Source organism: Pseudonaja textilis, chromosome 3, assembly GCF_049901715.1.
Source record: "Pseudonaja textilis isolate UNSWEBS1 chromosome 3, rPseTex1.2, whole genome shotgun sequence".
In the NCBI taxonomy this organism is placed as follows: Eukaryota; Metazoa; Chordata; class Lepidosauria; order Squamata; family Elapidae; genus Pseudonaja; species Pseudonaja textilis.
The window spans coordinates 25286298-25307720 of record NC_141992.1 but is presented as its reverse complement, the minus strand read 5'-3'; the positions used below and the strand labels follow the sequence as shown (position 1 = coordinate 25307720).

Sequence of the window (21423 nt, the reverse complement as noted above, 5' to 3'; positions counted from 1 at the left end):
ACAGAACACCTTGTTGGGGAAAGCTATTCTATAGTCATTTCAGAATATTTATAACCAATTCTATAGCAAGTTAAATTGAAGATCTAGGGCTACATTTGTACCAAATAGTAAGCTTGGGTATTTTGAACCTTTGCAAGCTATTTTGGGAGGGGTATATAGTTTTTTCCTTACTTTTGCTTTTTAATTGTCCTTTGTGCAGCAAAGTTATAAACATAAACAATTACATTTTTTATTCTTATGAACCTTTTTCTAATTTGTCCCTTTTTCAGGTTTGCCTTTCACTTTTTCCAACAAATCATGCTCACTGTAGATGTAATCTAATTTGCAGCTCAGGCCCTTTGGGTTAGTTTATATTCCAATATACTGTGTTAGCCAAGAAACTTGATTAACTCAGCAACTGTGTTAAATTTGTGGGACACTTGTTCCTTAAGGGTATATGTAATGCAACATTTGTTCTTTGGATTCATAGCAGGTATGATTAGAAGGGATCACTTGGGGATCACAGCGTTCAATCTCTTGCATAGTGCAAGAATCTACTTAATATCCTAAGAGGCTCTTTATGACAATATGTGATCCAACTCTAAACTAGCATGTTTTAATTCATTGAATTCTCAATATCTATGAAAAACCCCTGTTGAGTTCCATCTAGTTTGCTTACTTAGATACATAGTTTCCACAATTCTGTAATGATGTTTCTAACCCATTACTCAGGACAGTTTCAGAACTGGTAGATTTTACACTGAGGGTGCAGATCACACCCATTTTCATTCCTCTGAGTTAGTTCTTATTATATTGATATCTGTTAAGGCCACTTGGTTTTGTTCACTTCTAAAGGCCCAAGCTATATACCCAGCCTTGAATCCTCTGTGGATGTTGCAAACCAGGGACTTTCTAAGCATTGCCAGCAAAAATATCGGGGCGATAGAAAAGAAAAATGATCAAATATACAATAGCAATAATATTTGCTTTATTTATTTGCATTCTTCTCATTAAATTTAAATGTAAATAAAATAGATTCAAATTATATTTTTGTCATGGTCAAGCTTACTTTTCAGATTACAGTTAAGTATTGCTTTAAAAAGTTGTACTAGTATAGGGTCATTTGATATTATAGAATTAACCTAATTTATTGGGTGAGGCTATTCTAATACTTTATTGCTATTAATCATGTGTCTTTTTCTCTTATCCTTATAACTTCCTTCCTTCCTTTCTTCCTCTCCCTCTCCCCTTCCTTCTCCTTCTCCCTTTCCCTTTCCCTTTCTCTTTTTCAGATCATTAATGTAACAAATGAAGTACCACAGATAAGCAATTTAGTACAAGTAATAAGCCAACTCAAAAGGGTAAGATGGCATTTCTTCCTTTCTCCTTCGAATTTAATTTAGGTTAAATAGCTTTATGATAGCTAAGTATCACAATAAATGGGAGAGCATGAATGAATGAATGGACACAACCATCTTCCCCAAAGGATTTTCAGTAGGCTTGTGGCCTATTTTTGGTCAAATTATGAGTCAAATCCTGAATTAGGCAGAATGGTTTGGGAAGAAGCAACTTTATTTATTAGATTACCAAACAAAATAAACAAACAAATACCTTGTTTCTTCAGAGTCTTATAGGATAGCAATAGCAATATCACTTCATAGTGCTTTACACCCAGAGGTGGTATTCAGCAGGTTCTGACCAGTTCTGGAGAACCGGTAGCGGAAATTTTGAATAGTTCAGAGAACCAGCAAATGCCACCTCTGACTGGAGAGTTTACAGTATCCTTCCCCTGGCATGCCCACCAAGCCACACCCACAGACCCGATAGTAAAACATTTTGAATCCCACCATTGTTTACATCCTTAGGAAACTCATATCACACAGATATCTGGTGAGGTAAATTGGACTGAAAGACTACGAGTGGCCCAAGGGCACCCAGGATCTTTTTGTTTTTTGTTTAATAAATGTTCAGAAAGAACAGTATTGATATCTGGAGCATATCAATCAAGCCTACTCTAGAAGAATGTATTTGGTCTCTTAGTAATGAAGCATACTGGCAGTACACCATTCTTTGTTGCAGTGGGAACTTTATTTTGGAATCCTGGAACTGCTTGACAGCAAATCTACATAATTTGTCAGCAGCCATCTCTTCCCACCTTCATAATCTGAAAAGAATGAGTATAAGTTCTATGATGTGTTCTCATATCATGATAGCACTGTGTAGCATCTCCAACAGTTGTCAATTCCTGACATTCCTTGTTCATACTGTTCACACTGTGAGTTCTACTGTGAGAATTCCAGGGCAGCCTAATATCAAAGTTTTTCATTTTCAGAGGAGAATTCTATAAACCTGTCCACAGTGTACAGTTTCCTCAGAAGATCTTAGCTGAATATAAAACACGAGAAACAGGATTTTGCAACAGCATAGTTAAGAGCAAATATGTGCACCCCATAGAAAGATGATGTTGGACACCTGGAACTAAGAAGGCATCTCCCAACAATTTTATACTCCCTTAGCGTCTCATCTCTTTCACAGTCATCAGAAAGACATTAAACTCTTAATCACTACAATACACTGGTTCAGGAATGTGGTCTACTGTTAAAGAAGACACAGTTAAGATCAGAAAACAGTAGAATGCATTTTCAAACTTACTGTTTCTCTCTGAACTCTGGTAGATAATGAAGAAATTGGCTCTACTGAAAATTTTCAAGAGCCGGAACCGTAGAATTAAGTGGCTTTGTGAATTAGCCCACAAATATCTGAAAATGCTAGTGCTTGAGAAGCCATCAAAGAACTCCACTTCCATTTTAGGGTAAGTGAGAATAATTGAGAAATTTTTGTGCAAGCATTTTGCCTAAATGAGATAAAGTTGGATCATTAAAGTGAGATGATTTAAAACTCACTATCAAGAAAAGTAAAGTTGAGCTGATGATAGTTTTCTTGGCAATAATATGGACATGAGTTGCATGGTCTTATTGTGGGAATGTTTTTTGACTTCCTACAGACCTGAGATATCCTGGTGATTTCTCATCCAAATATTACTTCATTCTTGTAACAATGGTTATTCACAAGCCAATTTATTATTTGACCTTATGGTGACCACTGGATCTCAGGGAAGGATGGAAAAAAACATGATAAATTCAAGAATTGAAACAGAACTTCATATGGCTGTCCCCATAGAAAGCAGTGGTGCAAAAGATTTTCCCAGTTCAGTCAGAAAGGCTATGCCACAGATTTCAAATGTATTAGTGAAAATATACTATTTTAATCAACTTGATACTGTCAAAATTTAGACCAGCCAATCTTGCACGTGGAAGTGTACTGGGATTACAGCTTCATGTTGGCCAAGTTGGCTTAGAGCTGCAGTCTTAGTACTTCCAGAAATACCCGTCTGTGGTATTACATTATTAGTAAAGCCAAGTATCAATGCTTTGGGTGGTTCCAGAGGAACAAGCCAACATTTTTTTTCTATATTCCATGGTAGAAAGACAGAGCAAACCAGAACGCAGATCCATAATAATGCTTCCATTCTGCTTATATGGCAGGATGAGTGTCACTTCTGCAGATAGACTGAGTTCTAATGCTGATACAATCATTGAGCCTGTCATGGATATTGCTAAGGTGTCTATTGACAAAGAGGTTGAAGATGATTGTTTTCCTGAGACATCCTTGAAGGCTTCAACCTCAAGATGTTATGAAGCACTCTGCCTGAAAGGCCTGCCTCAACGGTTCCACATGCCAGCACCCAGAATGCTCTGTAGACCTTCAGCTCTGAGATGGACCAAACCCTGCTGCACCAGATCGTGTAATGAGTCTCTGGAACACATCATCACCATCAATTATTCAGAATGTCAGAAGTCATATTCTGTGAGCAACCAAATTTCAATTATTGTTGTCTAGGGTAGAGTCTCTTAAAGAAACTCATGCCTGCCTACAAAGCCAGGTTTTGCCTACAGGTTAAGCTTGAGTCTCTTTAGCAGTCTTGTCAATAGCTTCAGCACTTTACTCTGAAGCAATCTGGGAATCCCATCCTGCTTCTTCTTGAAGCGAACGAGGGTAAAGACTCAGAAATTGTATAAACAGCAGGTTTCAAAGGGCTCATCTGATCTAATCAATCAAGAGGAAATAGATTCAGTAAGGCAAAGGGGGGAAAGCCACAGCAATAGGTTGGGAACTATTAAAAATGAGAACACACAGAACAAGGGTTGCTGAACCAACCAAAACGGGGAATATCGTTGCCTGCTCAGATTGAGGAAACACATTTACAATTAAGAGTTTACTTTCATTTCTTGCAAGACTTTTTGCGTGGAATTAAAACAGAGAGAGGCTATTTCTTTGGGACTAGTGATCACAGCTAAATTTTGAGAGCATCTTGTAGGCACATTCCCCAAAAGAATTATCACAGGATCGAGACCAATCCCTCCTTTTCTGTCTCTCCTCCCCACACAACACACAACATTTAGCAGAAAGCAGAGGGGTGGGGTCCTTCTCGTTGATTTCTGTAGCTTTCTCCAGACCATTGCTATTGATCTCCAGACATCTCTGTCTTTTTCTGTTACCAAGTTGATTCATATCCAAACAAAACTTAAGGATGGGCTATAAGTCACTCTCCAGTTTTATTTCTTAGGAATATCTCTCAGACCTATGTGATATTGTAGGCCAAAGCTTTACTCTGCAAGATGTAGTTTTCCACATTGCTTTTAAAGTTAAAAACTATTTTTAAAAAAGTAAATAAAATCAGGTTAAAATCAGGTAAATAAAACCAGATTTAAAAGAAATGATGAATGTCTTTGGGATGATTATTAGAGTGATTTTGATAGATCTAAGTAGATGGAAAATGTGTTTGCCACAGGCAAAAGAAAAGAACAGGAGGAATTAAACTTTAATATTAATAATGAATAGTAGCAGTGGTAGAATTTTGGAATCTTGGTTTGGAAGTCCTACTTGTGAGCATCCTTTTTACCTTTTTTCTCTTTTAAGAAACTGGATTGACCAGACTGACGCTCATTTCAGATGGTCTGAAGATACTGTAGTAAGAAGAATCCTGAAGAGATAGATCTATTAAGTGCCCTATTAACTCATATTCCTGCAATAAATGGAATGTTGATCATCCTTCAAATACAAAACCTGTCTGCAGTTTGCAATGAACTGGGCATGCTTATTTAGGCCAAGGGAGGGGAAGAATGGTCAAAGATTATGGGATTTGTTTTCCAGGTAGGTCCTTAGGTTTTGCCTAATAACAAGAGGCATGTACAATGCTATTTATATCCTTTTGTATTGCACCACAAATAAAAGACATGGCATCATTGGCCAAAATTTTCCATTCAGTCCATATCAACATCTCACCAACCTCTATCCCAGCATATGGGGGCTGGGGGGCGGGTAGGAGGGGGGTGGAGATAGCAATAATAGCATTTATATACTGCTTTATAGTGATTTGTAGCATTGTCTGGGTGGTTTACAATCTCAGCATTATTTGCATATTGCTCCCAACAATCTGGATCTTCATTTTACCAATCTCGGAAGGATGGAATCTTGACAGGGGTGGGATTCAAAAATCCCAGCAACCGGTCCACTGCCCGGTTGCTGGGTGGGCGTGGCCATGGTGGGTGTGGCCTACCAGAACTTCCGGGAGGGCTGTTTTTTGCTTCCCTTGGGATTCGGGGAGGGCAAAAATGGCCTCCCCTGGGATCCAGAGGCCTTCCAGAAGCTGGAAACAGGCCCGTTTCCAGACTTCCAGAAGGCCCATTTTTCGCCCTATCACAGCCTCTGCGTGGACCCTGCACCTACCTGCATCCAAAACGGGCCACATGGAGACTCCTGGGAGGGGAGGGGTTGGTGGGGCCAGCCAGTTGGTTCAACTACCGGTTTGACAAACCACTTGTAAATTTAACATCTGGTTCACCCAAACCGGTGTGAACCGGCTGAAGCCCACCTTTGAATCTTGAGCCCTGTCAGGATTGAACTCCAGGTTGTGGACAGAGTTTGCCTGCAATACTGCACTTAGCCACTGCTCCACCAGGGCTCCTCAAAATAGGGGTTGGGTCTTGAGTGCCTTTTGGAAGATTAAAAGTGTGGGAGCCAAGTCTTTGCTCGTGGCTGATTTAACTATGCTTTCTCGTAGTGTCAGAATTGTTAAAAATGTTCCTGAAGAACAGATTGAAGGCATAGCAAGCATATACTGTATTATTGTCAACTTGGTTTTAGGATTGCAAATGTTTCATGACCATATTAAGCAACATCATTTATGTGGGAAATATAGAGAAGAAGTATGTGAGCTGGTGGGGCATCGCTGCAGCCGCATTTAAAATATTGTCAATCCTGGATACCACAATTTAACAGAGTGACAAATTAGAGTAAATTAGGAGAAAGACTACTTAGAAGGTAAGATGTCTGAAAACTAAACCTTATGAGTGACAGTTAAAAAAATCTGATATAGCAATAGTAATTAGACTTATATACCACTGCAGCCCTCTCTAAGCAGTTTACAGAGTCAGCCTATTGCCCCCAACCATCTGGGTCCTCATTTTACCAACCTTGGAAGGATGGGAGGCTGAGTCGACCTTGAGCTGGTCAGGATTGAACTCCTGGCAATGGGCAGAGTAAGCCTGCAATTCTGCATTCTAACCACTGCGCCACCATGGCAGTGGTGGGATTCAAAAATTTTTACTACTGGTTCTGTGGGCATGGCTTGGTGGGCATGGCAGGGGAAGGATATTGCAAAATCTCCAGTCAGAGTGGCATTTGGTGGTTCTCTGAACTACTTAAAATTTCTACTATTGGTTCTCCAGAACTGGTCAGAACCTGCTGAATATCACCTCTACACCACAGCTCTTATATATTTGGACTACAGAAGAGATGACTGAAGAGAAACACATGGTAATGTTCAAATACTTGAAGGACTGTGACACTGTGACACAGAAGGAGGCCATTCCTTAACGCCTAAGAGGGCAAGGACCAGAACCATTGGATTAAAACTGCAAGGAAAACTATATATAAGGAGGAACTTCCTGATTGACCATTAGCCAATGGAATAGCATGTGCAAGAGAAGGGGTGATCTCTCCTTCAAAGGAAGGTTGAATAGTCATCTGCTCACATGGCTTAAGAGAGGAATGGGCTCCAACTCTCTCGTTCTATGAAAACACATTTCTCTTAGTATTCTGGTTTTGAAAGATAACTTTCTTGATCTGAAGAAGTAATATGGTTTACATATTAAATAGGCTTAGGACTCATCAGTGAGCATACAGAATAAATATGTCTGCTCTCTAAGATCCTCTCATGACTAAATGACCTCAGGATCGTCCATGGGCCAACATTTTAGGATATTTACACACAATAGGCTTTAGTGTTCTGGTATGGCTGCCTTGTGCAATGTAATCATGGCACCAGCTGGAATGTAGAAATAAATGGTTTCTCTTCTGCATCAGAATCATTTACATGTAACAGAAATTATACTGGAGAGGCTAAAGTGAACTCTTAAGCACTTCCCTCAAAAAAAAAATATATGCCAGAACAGGGTTGTCAGTTGGCCAGAAAAGAGTCTAATACACCAGCAGCTTTAACTGAATCAGGATTTAGTAATTAATCCCAATTGCCTCTATTTGTGCAACAGCGAGCCAATAATATTTTAGCATTGGGTAGGAATGCTGACATCTCTAAGCTTTTGTGGGATTTTAATAGCATATTATGAGGACCAGTTTGGTATAGTCTAGAAACCTGGAGGCTGTGAGTTCTAGTCCTGCCTTAGACACATCCAATTTCTACCAGATAGAAATAATTCTAAATGGTGTTCTTTGGATGTTTGGGATTATACAGGTAGTCCTTGACAGTTCATTTAGTGCAGGGCTCTTCAAACTTGACAGCTTTAAGAGTTGTGGACTCCCAGAATTCCTCTTCCATTCATATTAGCTCAGGAATTCTGGGAGTTGAAGTCCACAAGTCTTAAACCTGCCAAGTTTGAAAACCCTTGATTTAGTGACTATTCAAAGTTACAACAGCACTGAAAAAAGTGACTGTTTTTCACAGTTACAACAGTGGTAGCACCCCCATGGTCATGTGATTCAGATGCTTTGCAAATGGTTCATATTTATGACTGTTGCATTGTCTCTGGTCACGTGATTCCCTTTTGCAACCTTCTGATCAGTCAATGGGAAAGTCCGATTTGCTTAACAGCCATGATATTAACTTAAAAGAACTGCAATGATTCACTTAACAACGGCAGAGCAAAATGGGGCAAAAGTCCCTTTACCAATGTTTCACTTAGCAACAGACATGTTGGTCAGTGGTGGGATTCAAAAATTTTTTTACTGGTGGTTCTGTGGGCGTGGCTTGATGGGCGTGGCAGGGGAAGGATATTGTAAAATCCCCATTCCCTCCCCACCCCACTAACCTGCTTTCCAGCTCCGTTCTCCTGTGCAGGGCAACCAAAGAAGACCCATCCGATCAGCTGGGACTTGGGAGGCAGAGAATAGGTGGGGGCGGGGCCAGTCAGAGGTTGTATTTGCCGGTTCTCCAAACTACCCAAAATTTCCACTACCAGCTCTCCAGAACTGGCCAGAACCTGCTGAATTCCACCTCTGGTGTTGGGTTCAGTTGCCATCCTAAGTGGAAGAGTGCCCGTCATTCCCACGTTCCCTGATGATTGGCTGGACCTAATGGATGTCACGGGAGTTGATATCATAACTGCTCCAGATCTCCAACCTTTTTCAGAACCTGCGCCAGGACTTGGGGTGAAGATTACGTGGCTGGAGCCGACCGGAATGGACTCAGTTGGGGTTCCTTGGAAGGGGCCGTGTTCTGCCCTGTCCCTCTTTTTATCTCGCTGCCTCCTTCGGCCAGCGACGTCCCCCGCCGGGTCCGTCTCGCGTGGCTCTTCCGCCAAGCACCTGGCCAACGTCTGCCTTGCCCTCAGCACCTGAGCGAGAGAGACCCGGGACAGAGAGAGGCAGAGCAAGCGCGCTCCGAAGAGGAATCCCCGCCTTGTCTTTCTCATCGGGAGGTCGAGAAGCCCCTCGGGTCCTCCTCCCCAGGGAAGAGGAATGGGAGGGCTGCCGCTGGCCGCGACCCAGTTTACCCGGAACCCCTAAACCAGGCAGCCACAGCGGCGACAATGGCACTCCGACCCGGCGCGGTGCTGCTACTCATCACGCTGGGTAAGCCCGAATCTCGTCCCGATCGCGGGCGCCGGTCCAGCGGGAACGGCATCCTCTGGTTGGGTACGTGGTGGGGGCGAAAGGATCAAGGGAACTTAAAAAGAAATTCGGATTTGTTAACACAGTTTACGAGGCAAGAATCGATGCTAATTCCTCTTTCTCTGCATCGTTAGAAGGTTTACGGGAAACGTTCCTCTGTTAACTTCCTGAAATTGATAAGATGCTAGAAGAGCTCAGGATAGGGTTAGTGATGGACAACTTAAAACTACATACTTATTTCAATCCACGGCTTCATTTCCAAGGAAAACTTTCCAAGGAACACTTTCAGAATTTAGTTAAATTGGTGAGACTTTCCGAAAGCAGAGACAGCGAATTCAGAATGAAGCAAGTTTACTTTGCAGGTCGTTTACTGATTCGTTCTATTCTTCGTGGCTGGTTTTTCTTTTAAGTACCAGACTCATCTCTTTTTCCATTTTACGTTTTAAATAGCCTTGTAAAAGAGCTACCTTCTTTACAAGAGATCATACTGGCTCAGCTCATCATTTAGTTAGTCCCTCCTTTGGAAACCATGTATTCCAGGACAAATCCCTAACCCTGATCTTGTCGAGCAAACTGTGTCTTACTATGCCATGATATAGTTTGTTAAAGTATGGCTTATTGAATAAATCCCACAACTGGCTTGGTTTGCGTAACACAAACCATGCACTGTGACTTTCAAATGATATGATAATGACATTATGGCTTAATGCAATGTCTGGAGCAGAATTCTACTTAGTACTTAATTTTGGTTCCGCCTCTTGCATATGATGGCCATTCATTGTGTGTCTGTGTGTATGTGTGTGCATTGCACACATATATTTTATGCTTTTTATTTAAGGAAAATTGCTCTTGGTCTTTAGATGAAGTGCCTGGAAAAAGAGGTGTACGATTAGATGCTACATTAACCCCCCTTTCCATTTGCAGGGCACTTGCTCAAGCTACTGACGGCAGAAACTCAGTGTGAAAATATTTATCAGGATTTCTCTGGCTGCATCTTAAAATTAGGAGAGAACATGGCTAGATATGAAGAAGAAGCTGAAGAAGACAAAGTGAACCGACAAAGTCTGCTGCAAGGATTGCAGGTTGTTTGTGGGTGAGCAGCAAACTTCTTAACTGTACTGTAGGAACATCCTATCATGATGCGTACCTTGAATATAGTTGTCAATTGAGAATAAAAGAATAACAGAGTTGGAAGGGACCTTGGAGAGCTTCTAGTCCAACCCCCTGCTCAAGCAGGAAGCCCTAGAGCATTTCAGACAAATGACAGTCCAATCTCTTCTTAAAAACTTCCAGTGTTGGAGCGTTCACAACTTCTGGAGGCATGTTGTTCCACTGATTTAATTGTTCTAACTGTCAGGAAATTTTCTCCTTAGTTCTAAGTTGGTTCTCTCCTTGATTAGCTTCCATCCATTGCTTCTCGTCCTGCCTGCCTTCTAAAGCAGGATGACTGGTATCCCCTTCCCTTTTCTCCTCTGTGAATGTTTCCACAGAATATTCTCCAAATACTAGTGGAAAAAGTGAAGGTTTCCACTCTCATAGTAAGTGCTGTAATTGATCTCATGTCTCTATCAGTTGGCCAGCATAGAAAATGGTTCTGCTTAGCCAAAGGAACCACAATAATGGAAGGGAACTTTCTTTTGAACCTGGGTTGGATTTACTACAGTTTTATCATAGGAAGTGCTAACATAAGCACTTCCTCAAAGACAACCATCAATTGAAAGAAAAAGACTAATTGAAGTTAGGACCAATACAAGACAAAAAATCCTTCATTGTTGAGAAGTGCTTGCTGTCCATTATTGACATATTACAAAACTATCATAGATTCTAAACACAATTAGAAATGTCATTTTGTAGACAGCAAAGGCACAGCCAGTTCAGTTGCCTCTTATGAAACATGCATTTGCTTTCAAGTAAAGAATGGGGTACCATATTAGAATTTTAAGATACCTGCTTCTGGGAAATCAATCTGAACCTGAGCAGTTTTGGTTGGCTATTAATTCAGTATGGTGGCTTTCAGCCTATCAGTGTCCTTCAATCCTGGGTATTATATGATTAGATTTTTCTGGGATCCAATTCTTTGATTTAAGGCAACTATAAGGGGATGATGATACAGAGTTATGGTTATAGTGCTGGGATGGAGTTCATCCTTTAGCTTCCATAATTTCTCCACTCACTTTAATCCAGGAGTCTCCAAACTTGGCAACTTTAAGACTTGTAGACTTCAACTTCCAGAATTGCCCAGCCAGCATGACTAGCTGAGGAATTCTGGGAGGAGAAGTCCACAAATCTTAAAGTTGCCAAGTTTGGAGACCCCTGCTTTAATCCAACAACCTTCAAAACCTCAATTAATATAGCGCTATCATTTATTTGGTGGTGCTTGTTGTATTTCCTGGGTCTGCAATGGCCTTTGACTTTAAACTGTGCACTTTCTAACTACCAATATTAATCGTAATGGTAGTATTTTTGCTATCACCTCTGTTCTTTGCCAGGCTTGGTTTTCTACCTTGGGCAGCTTCACAGCCAGTGGACTGAGGGAAATAAAGACACAGCTGTTTGCTTATCTAATCAAGTGCAAGAAGAAGACAGTAAAATAGCAAAAGCATCAAGATGTTGGGAATTTAGCTTGCAGCAAATCTGAGCAGAGAATGATTATAAGCAGACATGAGAATGGGAAGAAACAAAGGAATTGTAGAGATAAATGCAAATCATTGAAGGTTCCAAGGGTAAAACACAGACAGAGCAAACCTATAGATAAACTAGGAAATGTACAAAACAATTAAGGAAAAAGTCAGAAGTTCTGGAGAAGCACCTTCCTGTCAAAACTGTGCAAGAAGAACTATTGAGATGCGGAATGTAGAAACCACAATAAATTAGTTTAGAACACGGCTCCCCAAACTTGGCAACTTTAAGATGTGGACTTCAACTCCCAGAATTCTGGGAGCTGAAGTCCACAAGTCTTAAGGTTGCCAAGTTTGGAGACCTCTGGTTTAGAAGCTGATAGAAAGACCAGATAGAAGAGGGCAAAGACATTTTTCATGTAATAAAATGGACTAATAAAGGAAAAATAAGCACCTGGTAGAGGACAGAAGAAGGGAATCCAATGTAAAGAACATTACTGGATGTGGAATCATAGTACTAGATAGTGATGATGATGATGATGCAGATTACTGTATACTCCTCGACTTATGATCACAATTGAACCTACCATTTCTGTTGCTGCTCAGTGAGACATTTGTTAAGGGAACGTTGCCTCATTTTATGACTTTTCTTGCCTCGGTTCTTAAGAGAAACACTGCAGTTATTAAGTTAGTAACAAAGTTATTAAGTGAATCTGAGTTCCCCTACTGAGCCTCAGTGGCGCAGTGGTTAGAGTGTAGTACTACAAGCTACTTCTGCTGGCTACCAGCTGCCTGCAATTTGGCAGATCGAATCCCACCAGGCTCAAGGTTGACTCAGTAGCCTTCCATCCTTCTGAGGTGGATAAAATGAGGACCCAAATTGTTGGGGGGAAATATGCTGACTCTGTAACCTGCTTAGAGAGTGCTGTAAATACTGTAAAGTGGTGTATATGTCTGTGCTATTGCCATTGATTTGGCTTGTCAGAAGGTCGCCAAAGCTAATCACAGGACCCCAGAACACTGCAACTATCAATAATATGAGTCAGTTGCCAAGCATCCGAATTTTGATCAGGTGACCATAGGGATGCTGCAAATATTGTAAGTGTGAAAAATGATCATAAGTCACCTTTTTAAAGAGCCATGATAACTTCAAGCAGTCACTAAACAAACTACTGTAAGTCGAGGACTAACTGTATAACACTTTCAAAAGAGCCAGCCTGTTGTAGTGGTTAAGATGTTGGATTAAGGCTGGGGAGATTCATGTCCTTTCTTAGACATGGATGTCAGCTGAGTGATGGTGGGTCAGTCACTCCCTCTCAGCCCTATTCATTGTTAGGCCTTGTAACGAGCTGGCAGGAAAACAGAACCTCTTGTGGCATCATGAGCTGCTAGCTTTGCTGTGTGAACTACAGTAAGTTAGCATAATGCAAAAGAAGCAGAGTCTGTGACCAAGAGGAACAGAAGTTAAGATTGCACAGTGCTTTCGAATATTAAAAGCACTTTAAATGTATTATTTTGTTGCTCCCAACAATCCTGCCACATCATTCAGTCCCCAGTCCTTTTTTTTTTTCAATAGGGAGGGTGGGAAAGATTTATACAAGGTCAGCATGAATTCACAGAAGATTTGAACTGGATGTTTTACAATGCATCAGTCACTTTGTAGCCTCTGCACAAAATTAGCTGTGTTTATCATGAAAGACAATGGCAGTGAAGGTGCTTATGAGTCCACCATTGCAGCTAAAGTGGGATATTGAAAGCTAGATACACTTCCTTCAGGTTGAGTATTGAGAATAGAGAAGGACGGGAGGAAGAGTCAATATCTTATTAATGGTTCCTGGGCCAAAAATAATAATAACTTGAGAAAAACGTCTCAGACAAGTCTCTCCTTAGTTCACACAAAGACAAAATGAGGGAGGGGAAAGTACATTCAGACTTGGAAGATTCTATAACGGTACTAAATCTGTTAAAATAAAAACAGTCCAGACCTATGTGGCATTGGTTTCTTAGTTTACATTATCTCTGGGGGCTGACAGATCCCCAAAAGATGCCAAAGCTTTTGTTTTTTCCTCATCTATCACACAACAGAACAAGATTTTCTAAAACTCACTTCAATTTTTTTTAAAAAGAAAAGAAAAATCAGTTACCAGAAGAATCTTCAAACTTAAATGTGTGCTGGTATTAGGCCTGTTTGCATACGCAAAATGTGAAGAAATGCAAAACAGAAAGTAATGGAAAATAAACCAATAGTCTGATAATGAAGCTTAACTAAAAAAAAACCATTGAAAAATGAAAGTGGTTCTTGATTCAGTGCTGAAGGAACACTTTTACACACATGAACAATGAAAATATGACAATGTGCAACCTTGAGAAAAAGTGAAGATGAAAAATGTAATAATTTTTTCCCACAGGCAGAAAAAATGAACAGAGCTATTACAGAATACGGCTTGATGTAAAACGTATAGTTAGGCTGATGCAAGGGACAGGAATCATAGTTCCCAGTTTGAAAGATTTGCAGTACTGCCAGTTACTTGCCAAGCATAATTTAAGATGTTGGTCTTGGCTTTGAAAGTCCAGATAACTTAGGGTACAATTCTCCAAACCTGGCATGCAGGAGAAGTCCTTTTGAAAATGCCCCTATTAGATTATTTTTCTGGTTCCTGACAGAGAAGTTCTGCTCTTGTTTGGCTCCCACTTGATAGGATGCTGTTGTTCAGGAATTATATTTGTCATCAGTCTCTTAGCATTTAAGAAAAAATGTTAATCCTTTTTCCAGGTTCCTAATTGTTCAGTGATTTTAATATAGATGATATGGGATACTTTAAATTTGTTTTAAACCTTTTTATACTCTATGTTTGTTTTTCATACATTTTGTTGTCCACCCTGAGTATTTGCCAGCATTAGAAGATGCGGCTTAAGGCAATCATTACATAATACATAGATACTTTACTGAAAAGTTTGTCTTTTTATAGCCATGTTATATTAGTCACAGATTTGACAGCACATTTGCTGTGTTGATGTTATATTGGTCACAGATTTGACAGCACATTTGCTGTGTTGATGGGGAGTCTATTTGGCATTTTCCTGTTCCCATGTCATATTTTTCTAACTTTCCCTCCTCTTTGTGAGGAAGCACTCTGTTGTGCGAATCTCATAAATCTTCCTAGTACCTATGCATCAGGAACAATTTTGGTTCCTGAGGGTTTCTAGCACAAATAAACAAAGTCTCTATTGTTGCGATACAAGACTTGAATCAGACAAAGACAACAATCTTAGTCTTCCTTCTACAGTACTGTTGTGCATCTAAGACTAGCACCTTTTCTGAGGAAGCTTCTACTTTTCTGCTGTCTACAAGAAGAAAAGGCTCATTGGTGACAGATATGATTAGAATGGAAAATGATTTATAATAGCATTAGGGTTGTTTTGTTTTGGTTTATTTGCCTTTGGGGGGGATTGAATTGTGTAACATCCCCCAAAATCTAGAACTGACAGAGAACTGACAAATTATGTGACATAATTTCATTCCCAAACAAATAAAGTCTCTAAAAACCAGGCACTGTGAAATTTCAATTATCCAATTGAAAGTGGAAAAGTGAAAAAAGAGAATCCTGATTTGGTGTCCTCTCTCCTTACTAGTTACTCCCCCTTTCTTTTTGTTTTTGTTTTTAATATGGAACCAGGTACCTGCTTTCACACTGGATTGTGTCCCCTTACTCTAACACACACACACACACATTGCTGCAGGATTAGGAGGAAATAACCAGAGAAAATCAAAACAGAGTTTACCTTGTTTTGCACCAATCTCTTATTATTGTCTTAAAAGATTTCTTCTACTGCATTTCTTCTATTTAATGAGTTCTTGACAGTTGGCAGCCAACTAGAGGCTCTTTCGTGTGATTTCAGGGATTTTTTTTTAAAGGGAAAGCAGTTGCCCTGGGCACCACCACACGGTGGAAGCTCCCTCCAAAGGATAAATTAACATTTGAAATCATCCAATGCTTTAATATTTTTTCATGCAAATTGGCAAAAGCTATTTTGTCAATTTATAATGGTTTCTTATTATGCTTTGTATTTCAATGTACAAAATAAAAGTAAATGGAGAAAAGCATTACATTGATATAGAATGTACTAAGAATATATAGTGGTGGGTTGTTTAGATAAACATTTCTCTTAAAATAGCCATATTAGTGGTTTAAAGTGGTACCAACACTATTTCTTGTTCTCAGTTTTAACACAATACTTCTGGACAAAAACCGTTTCACTAAGGCTGCTTTAGCACACTATAAAAGCATGATACATGAAAGCACAATATATGAACAATATAAGATTGTAAATATATCACCAGTTTGGTGTAGCAGTTAAAGGATTAGACTAGAAACCAGATTCTTAGTTCTAATCTTGGTAAACAAACAAGGGAAGGGGAAAAAAGTATTTTGAAGGTCTGCATCCACATAAATCAGAAGTTTTTAAATTTGGCAACTTTAAGATGGATGGACTGGGAGTTGAATTCTACCCATCTGAAGTTTGAAAAATACACAGATGAAGAGTTATCTCTGAAACCCTTCATTGCTGCCCTGTAATCTTGCCTGACTAACAGTAAAAAATAAGTGGAAATATGTCTTGGAATTTCTAGGCAGGCTGCAGGAAGCTTACAAAAAGTGTTTCTGAAACTTTAAAATAGGCTTCAGATAAATAGATATGGAAAAATGCTCAGTCTAAAAAAATTATAAACTCTCAGAAAATAGCAATTGCATCAATGTGTGCGATTCTCCTTACTTAGGTGTCTGTTTTGAGTTCCCTATAATGCACCCCCCCCCAAATCATTAGAAAATTTCCCATTCTTGACTAGATAAACATGTATGGTCTTATATGGCAGGCACTAATATTTCACTTTTCAGCTGCATAGTGTTAAATACTCCATTAGGATTATTTTGGAGATCCTGCTGCATACTTGGAACAGTATCCTTCTGTGACCTGGAAAAGATTCTGTACAGAGGAACTATATATTAATTATAGTAATTGTGTGAGGGTAGGTTCCTTTGTTTTTCAAAGTTGACTTTCTATAATGGATAGAATTAAAGCAGGTAATTTATTTAAAAAAGAACTAAAGAAGATCTTAAATGCATGGACCAATTAACCAGATATTATGATGTTGGGACAGGTTATGTTCTTCATAGATGGCCCATGTCTATCTGTGACTTTTGTGGCAAAGAACTGTGAAGTCTTTAGTGCTCTCTGCACTTGATGGGATCTCAGAGAGCACCAAGGACCCCACAGTTCAACCCCGAGCTATAAATATTCTCTTCTGTTGGTGGTAAATAACTTATTGTTTCCTTTTTCTTTTGCAGATATTGGAATGAATTTCATAATTGTGTGATGGCTACTCTTTGGGTATGCCAGAAGGAGATGGTGACTGTCTGGGAGAAATTGAAAAAGGAATCTAGAAAAATCAAATTTGAAGGCAATCTTTTTGACCTCTGCATCTCCAATAACTACCAGAATTTACCCTCATCCCAGGTCCCAACCCTTTTTCTATTAGGCATCACACTGATGCTCATTTGGCTCAATTTATGAAACCAAAGCAACAGCTCTGTGATTTTGTACAAATGAACATATGCTTTCTCTCCCCTTAATATTTGGAAAATATTGTTTGGGGCATTTCTTTTTCTTTTTTAGTGATTTTTTTGATTGTGGTAGCAGAATTTTCTAGTATTTATTTTTTCCAGTGAGATCAGTTGTAAATATGGCAAGTGTTCCAATTGAATTTTGACAATCAAAAGTTGTGCATGCCTTAAGGATCTCAAAATTAAATTACTAAAATACAGCTTGAATAGGAAACTGTGGCAGGAATGGAATGCTGTTGCTAGATTTTGTATCTTGATCTGCTAATTAGGTAAGCCTTTCATTCCAACAGTTGTACTAATTTCTCCATTTAAAGAACTTTGTAGCAACTTTCTTTTTGTATATAGATGTAACTTCTGTAATTAATAGATTGGCAGTTTTAGGAAATAAAATGTTGGGGAACTCAAGAGGATAATATGAGCTTTTAAAATAACTGGATTCTCTCAGCAGAACATGCTGGTTTCATTACCCAAAATGTCGAAAGATTACAGACTGATGATTGACTTGTTATAGAGGTGTTTGAAGGAATGATTAGTTTAGATTAGTTTATGTTGTATTTGACTTGAGAATTAAAGAAGATTGACCGAAACTCTGAGATAACTTAAGGAATAGCATCTGAAGTTCTGAACCCATCTACAGGTTTGCAAGGAATAATGCTGTGATACCCTTTTTCCTCCATTCCTGACAACTAGTTTTTCCTCCTCCGTGATTTTCCCATGGATGTCGCAAAATACAGTCATGTATAGTAAATATTTCTGAAATGGAAAGAAACAATTCAGTGAGAAGTAAACATTCTTGCAATTTTTTTAAAGGAAAACTTTTGTATTGCAGGTTGATCACTTGAATCAAGTATGACCATGGCTGTAAAATAGCAGTGGAGACATGGAATTGCCTTGTTCATTGCTTCTCTGGCTATATTTTTGATAACTGCCTATTCTGGTTGAGGCTCATGGGAATTGCAGTTCAACTTTGGAAATTCCCTACATTCCTTACCCCCACCCTAAAGTCCATATGAATTCTTGTATAACTATGCCAGGGGTGTCAAAACTCAAGGCCTTGGGGCCGGATGCAGCCTGTGGAGTGCTTAGATCTGGCCCTGGAAACAGCGAAGGACTGGCCCGTGGCGCTTCTGCCAGTGCAAACAAACCTCAGGAGGGTCATGTGCAACCCTCCTGAGCTTCGCTTGTGCTGGCAGGGGGTTGCAAGAGGCCATTGCAGCTGGAAATGGAGCTCAGGAGCCTGTTTTCACTAGCAGAGCGCTTGGGCTACCACAGGCACTTCCGACAAGAGTTACGCCGAGTTGGCCATGCCCCATGGCCACGTCCACTCTGCCTCCGCCAAAGTCAAACACAACCCTAATGCGGCCCTCAATGAAATCGAGTTTGACACTTCTGCTCTATGCTATACATATGCCATGTGTTGCAGCTATTTTCAACGTATTCTCATAATTTCTCTTACTTTCCAATTCCGCCTCTCTAATTTGTACTGAATATACAAAGCAACCTTAAATTGCCACCATTAATGTTAAGTTGCCTTTGTTTAATATTGGTATTTAGACTGATTTCTTCCCATCTGTTGGCCACTGTGCTGTTCTCCAGATTTGATGGCATGGTTGGTTAGAACCTTTACCGATCCTTCTTCTGTTGCTTGCTATATTTCCGTAGCTTTTTCATCAATTCTTGTAGCCTTCTGACTTGATAATTACTGGAGTGTTGATCAAATTTGTTTTTTTAGTATTTGACATTCATGTAAATAGGTGAAATCTTCTAAGGTATCTTGGATATTAACATCACGCTGTACAGAATGTCAGTATATTACTTCTGTTTTTGTTTGATCTTCTTTGAATCATTACAGGTAATCTTCGATTTATGACCAATTGTTTAATGACTGTTCAAAGTTAGAGTGGCTTCATAGTTATGAACACATGATCCACTTAATGGCCACAGTAAAAACCATTAAAAAATTGTGTCCTGTCATGTGGATGCCTCAATTTATAACTACAATGACTTACAACCACACTCCAGTCCCAATTATAGTTGTGTGTTGAGGACAACTTTTGCTATCTGTACATTAGAGTCCCTTACTATACTAATTTAAGGATTATATTTCCTTCTGAGTTAAAGAACTTCTGACATCAATCTTTAACAGCCTCTTTGACTTCATTCTATTGTTCCTCTGGTTGCCTGTCAATAAGAGCCAGGATCTTGAAGAAATTATTGGTATTAGTCTTGAAAATGATGGATATATGCTCAAAATCACATGGACATTGACTTACATCTTGTACACGATCAGTTTGTGATCTTCAATCAGTCTCGCACTTCAGTCTTTCTTAACTAAATCTTGTTGTGTCAATAATACAATTGATTTTCTTTCTGCTTAGTCCATCAGGTGATGTCCACACATACAGGTATGCTTTTCGTGATCTGAAGACTTGTGTCAGCAATCAAGAAATAATTTGATTAGCAGAAACTAATTATTGTCATTGTTACCAGAAAGTCACTATTTTGCTTAATTTTCCAGGTTTCCTTGGCCTTATGATTCATGTTTTGCTTGTGAATTCTGTCAATGTATGGAAAGGTAGGTGGGGGTCGAATAAGTTGCAAACAAAGTCATTTCTTTTTAACTACTTCTTCACTTTGCCTTATTTAAGCACGTCCCTGAATTCCAAACATAGTCAACCATAAATAAATGTGCACCCTAGTTTTTCTTCAAAGCATATCATTAATACCACATCAAGGAAGGACAAGTGAATCCCTGCTAACATCTGCTAAATAGACCTTAAATAATGGGGATGGAAAAACTTGGCACTTAGATTTTCACTGTTTGCCTAATTAGATTCTAGTCTTTAGTCAATGTTAGTCTACAGAGATTCACTGAAATAGCTGAAAATCTCCTTTGCTGTGTTAGGTATGCTATTATGATACTCCCAAAGGAAAACAAATGCCTTGAGCACACATGCTCATACACATAAACACTGCAGACAGATTGCTTAATACCTTAGCTTACAACAGGAATTGCAGTGGCTTACATTGCTGTCTCAAAAGAAAGCAGTGCCATCTTCTGGAAGAAGTGATATTATCACAGCTATAATTCAACAAGCATACTATACAGTACAATATGTTAACGTTGGATGAAGGCAGTGTGACTCACCTATATTTCCCAACTACAGCAATGGTGCAAGGAAAGATATTACTTCTGCCCAAATCTATATTTAAGTATGTGGACCAGAACATGCTATTTTGGCAGAACTTTGGGGTTTCTTTTATATGTTATCAATGGATCCCATATGAGTACTTTGAGAGATGGTTGATAAAATTCATTTTCCAAAATTATTCACCTTAATCATTATAAGCATTAGCTTCCCAACTGTAACCGACACAAATTATTAGCATTCCCAAACATTTATGTAAAAAAGGAAAACTCTGGGATATGTGTGTGTGTGTGTGTGTGTGTGTGTGTGTGTGTGTATGTATGTATGTATGTATGTATGTATGTATGTATGTATGTATATATATATATTTTTACAGCTACCCTGGGGTGCATTATAGATGAACCTTCCATTCACATCCTTTCTTTTTACAGGAAGTCAATATGAGCTCTGGAGTTTACTCAGGTTCCATTCTAAGAAGACAATTACAATTATATGCAAAACAAGTTTGACAGTAGTAGCAGTTACAAAAAGAATTAACCATCCTGCTTTATGTGCCCTGCACAACACCTTGCACATTTCCTTGGTTATGAACAGTGAATCTTCAAGATGAAACATTCATTGCAGTAAACAAGAGGACTTATTTGAAACAACTCCAGTCTCGAAGTATGTGACCAGGGGCAGTTATCTCTCTATGCCACACATTATGAACAAGAGTGGTTAGTCCTTGTTCACCTTTTTGAAGCCAGTAGTTTAAAACTGTCTAGGCCATGGTTTTCTAAATTGTATTACCAACTGATGACTTTCTCATTTCATAGTCATATCAGTAATACAATCCAGCCCGATGAATACATTATAAAACTTCAA

General features: G+C 39.2%; 2 protein-coding genes, 1 long non-coding RNA gene and 1 pseudogene across 3 annotated transcripts; 3 read left to right on the top strand and 1 right to left on the bottom strand.

The window, feature by feature from the left end:
• Positions 1-1993: 1993 nt before the first annotated feature.
• LOC113434547 (large ribosomal subunit protein eL20-like) lies at positions 1994-8972 on the bottom strand (annotated as a pseudogene).
• Positions 2658-3879, top strand: TP53TG5 (TP53 target 5). Its single transcript, XM_087928693.1, has 2 exons — positions 2658-2791; positions 3525-3879. Exons 1-2 carry the CDS (start codon positions 2658-2660, stop codon positions 3877-3879), a joined length of 489 nt encoding a protein of 162 aa, XP_087784819.1.
• Positions 8664-17879, top strand: LOC113434250 (neuritin-like). Its single transcript, XM_026697314.2, has 3 exons — positions 8664-9132; positions 10096-10264; positions 17135-17879. The coding sequence occupies exons 1-3, from the start codon at positions 9090-9092 to the stop codon at positions 17358-17360; spliced, it is 438 nt and encodes a 145-aa protein (XP_026553099.2). The 5' UTR covers positions 8664-9089; the 3' UTR covers positions 17361-17879.
• A 730-nt stretch (positions 17880-18609) lies between these two features.
• On the top strand, positions 18610-21396 carry LOC148126041 (uncharacterized). The gene is made up of 3 exons (XR_015742713.1): positions 18610-19815; positions 19929-19985; positions 20991-21396. It is a non-coding gene; the product is annotated as an uncharacterized LOC148126041 (long non-coding RNA).
• Positions 21397-21423: the final 27 nt, after the last annotated feature.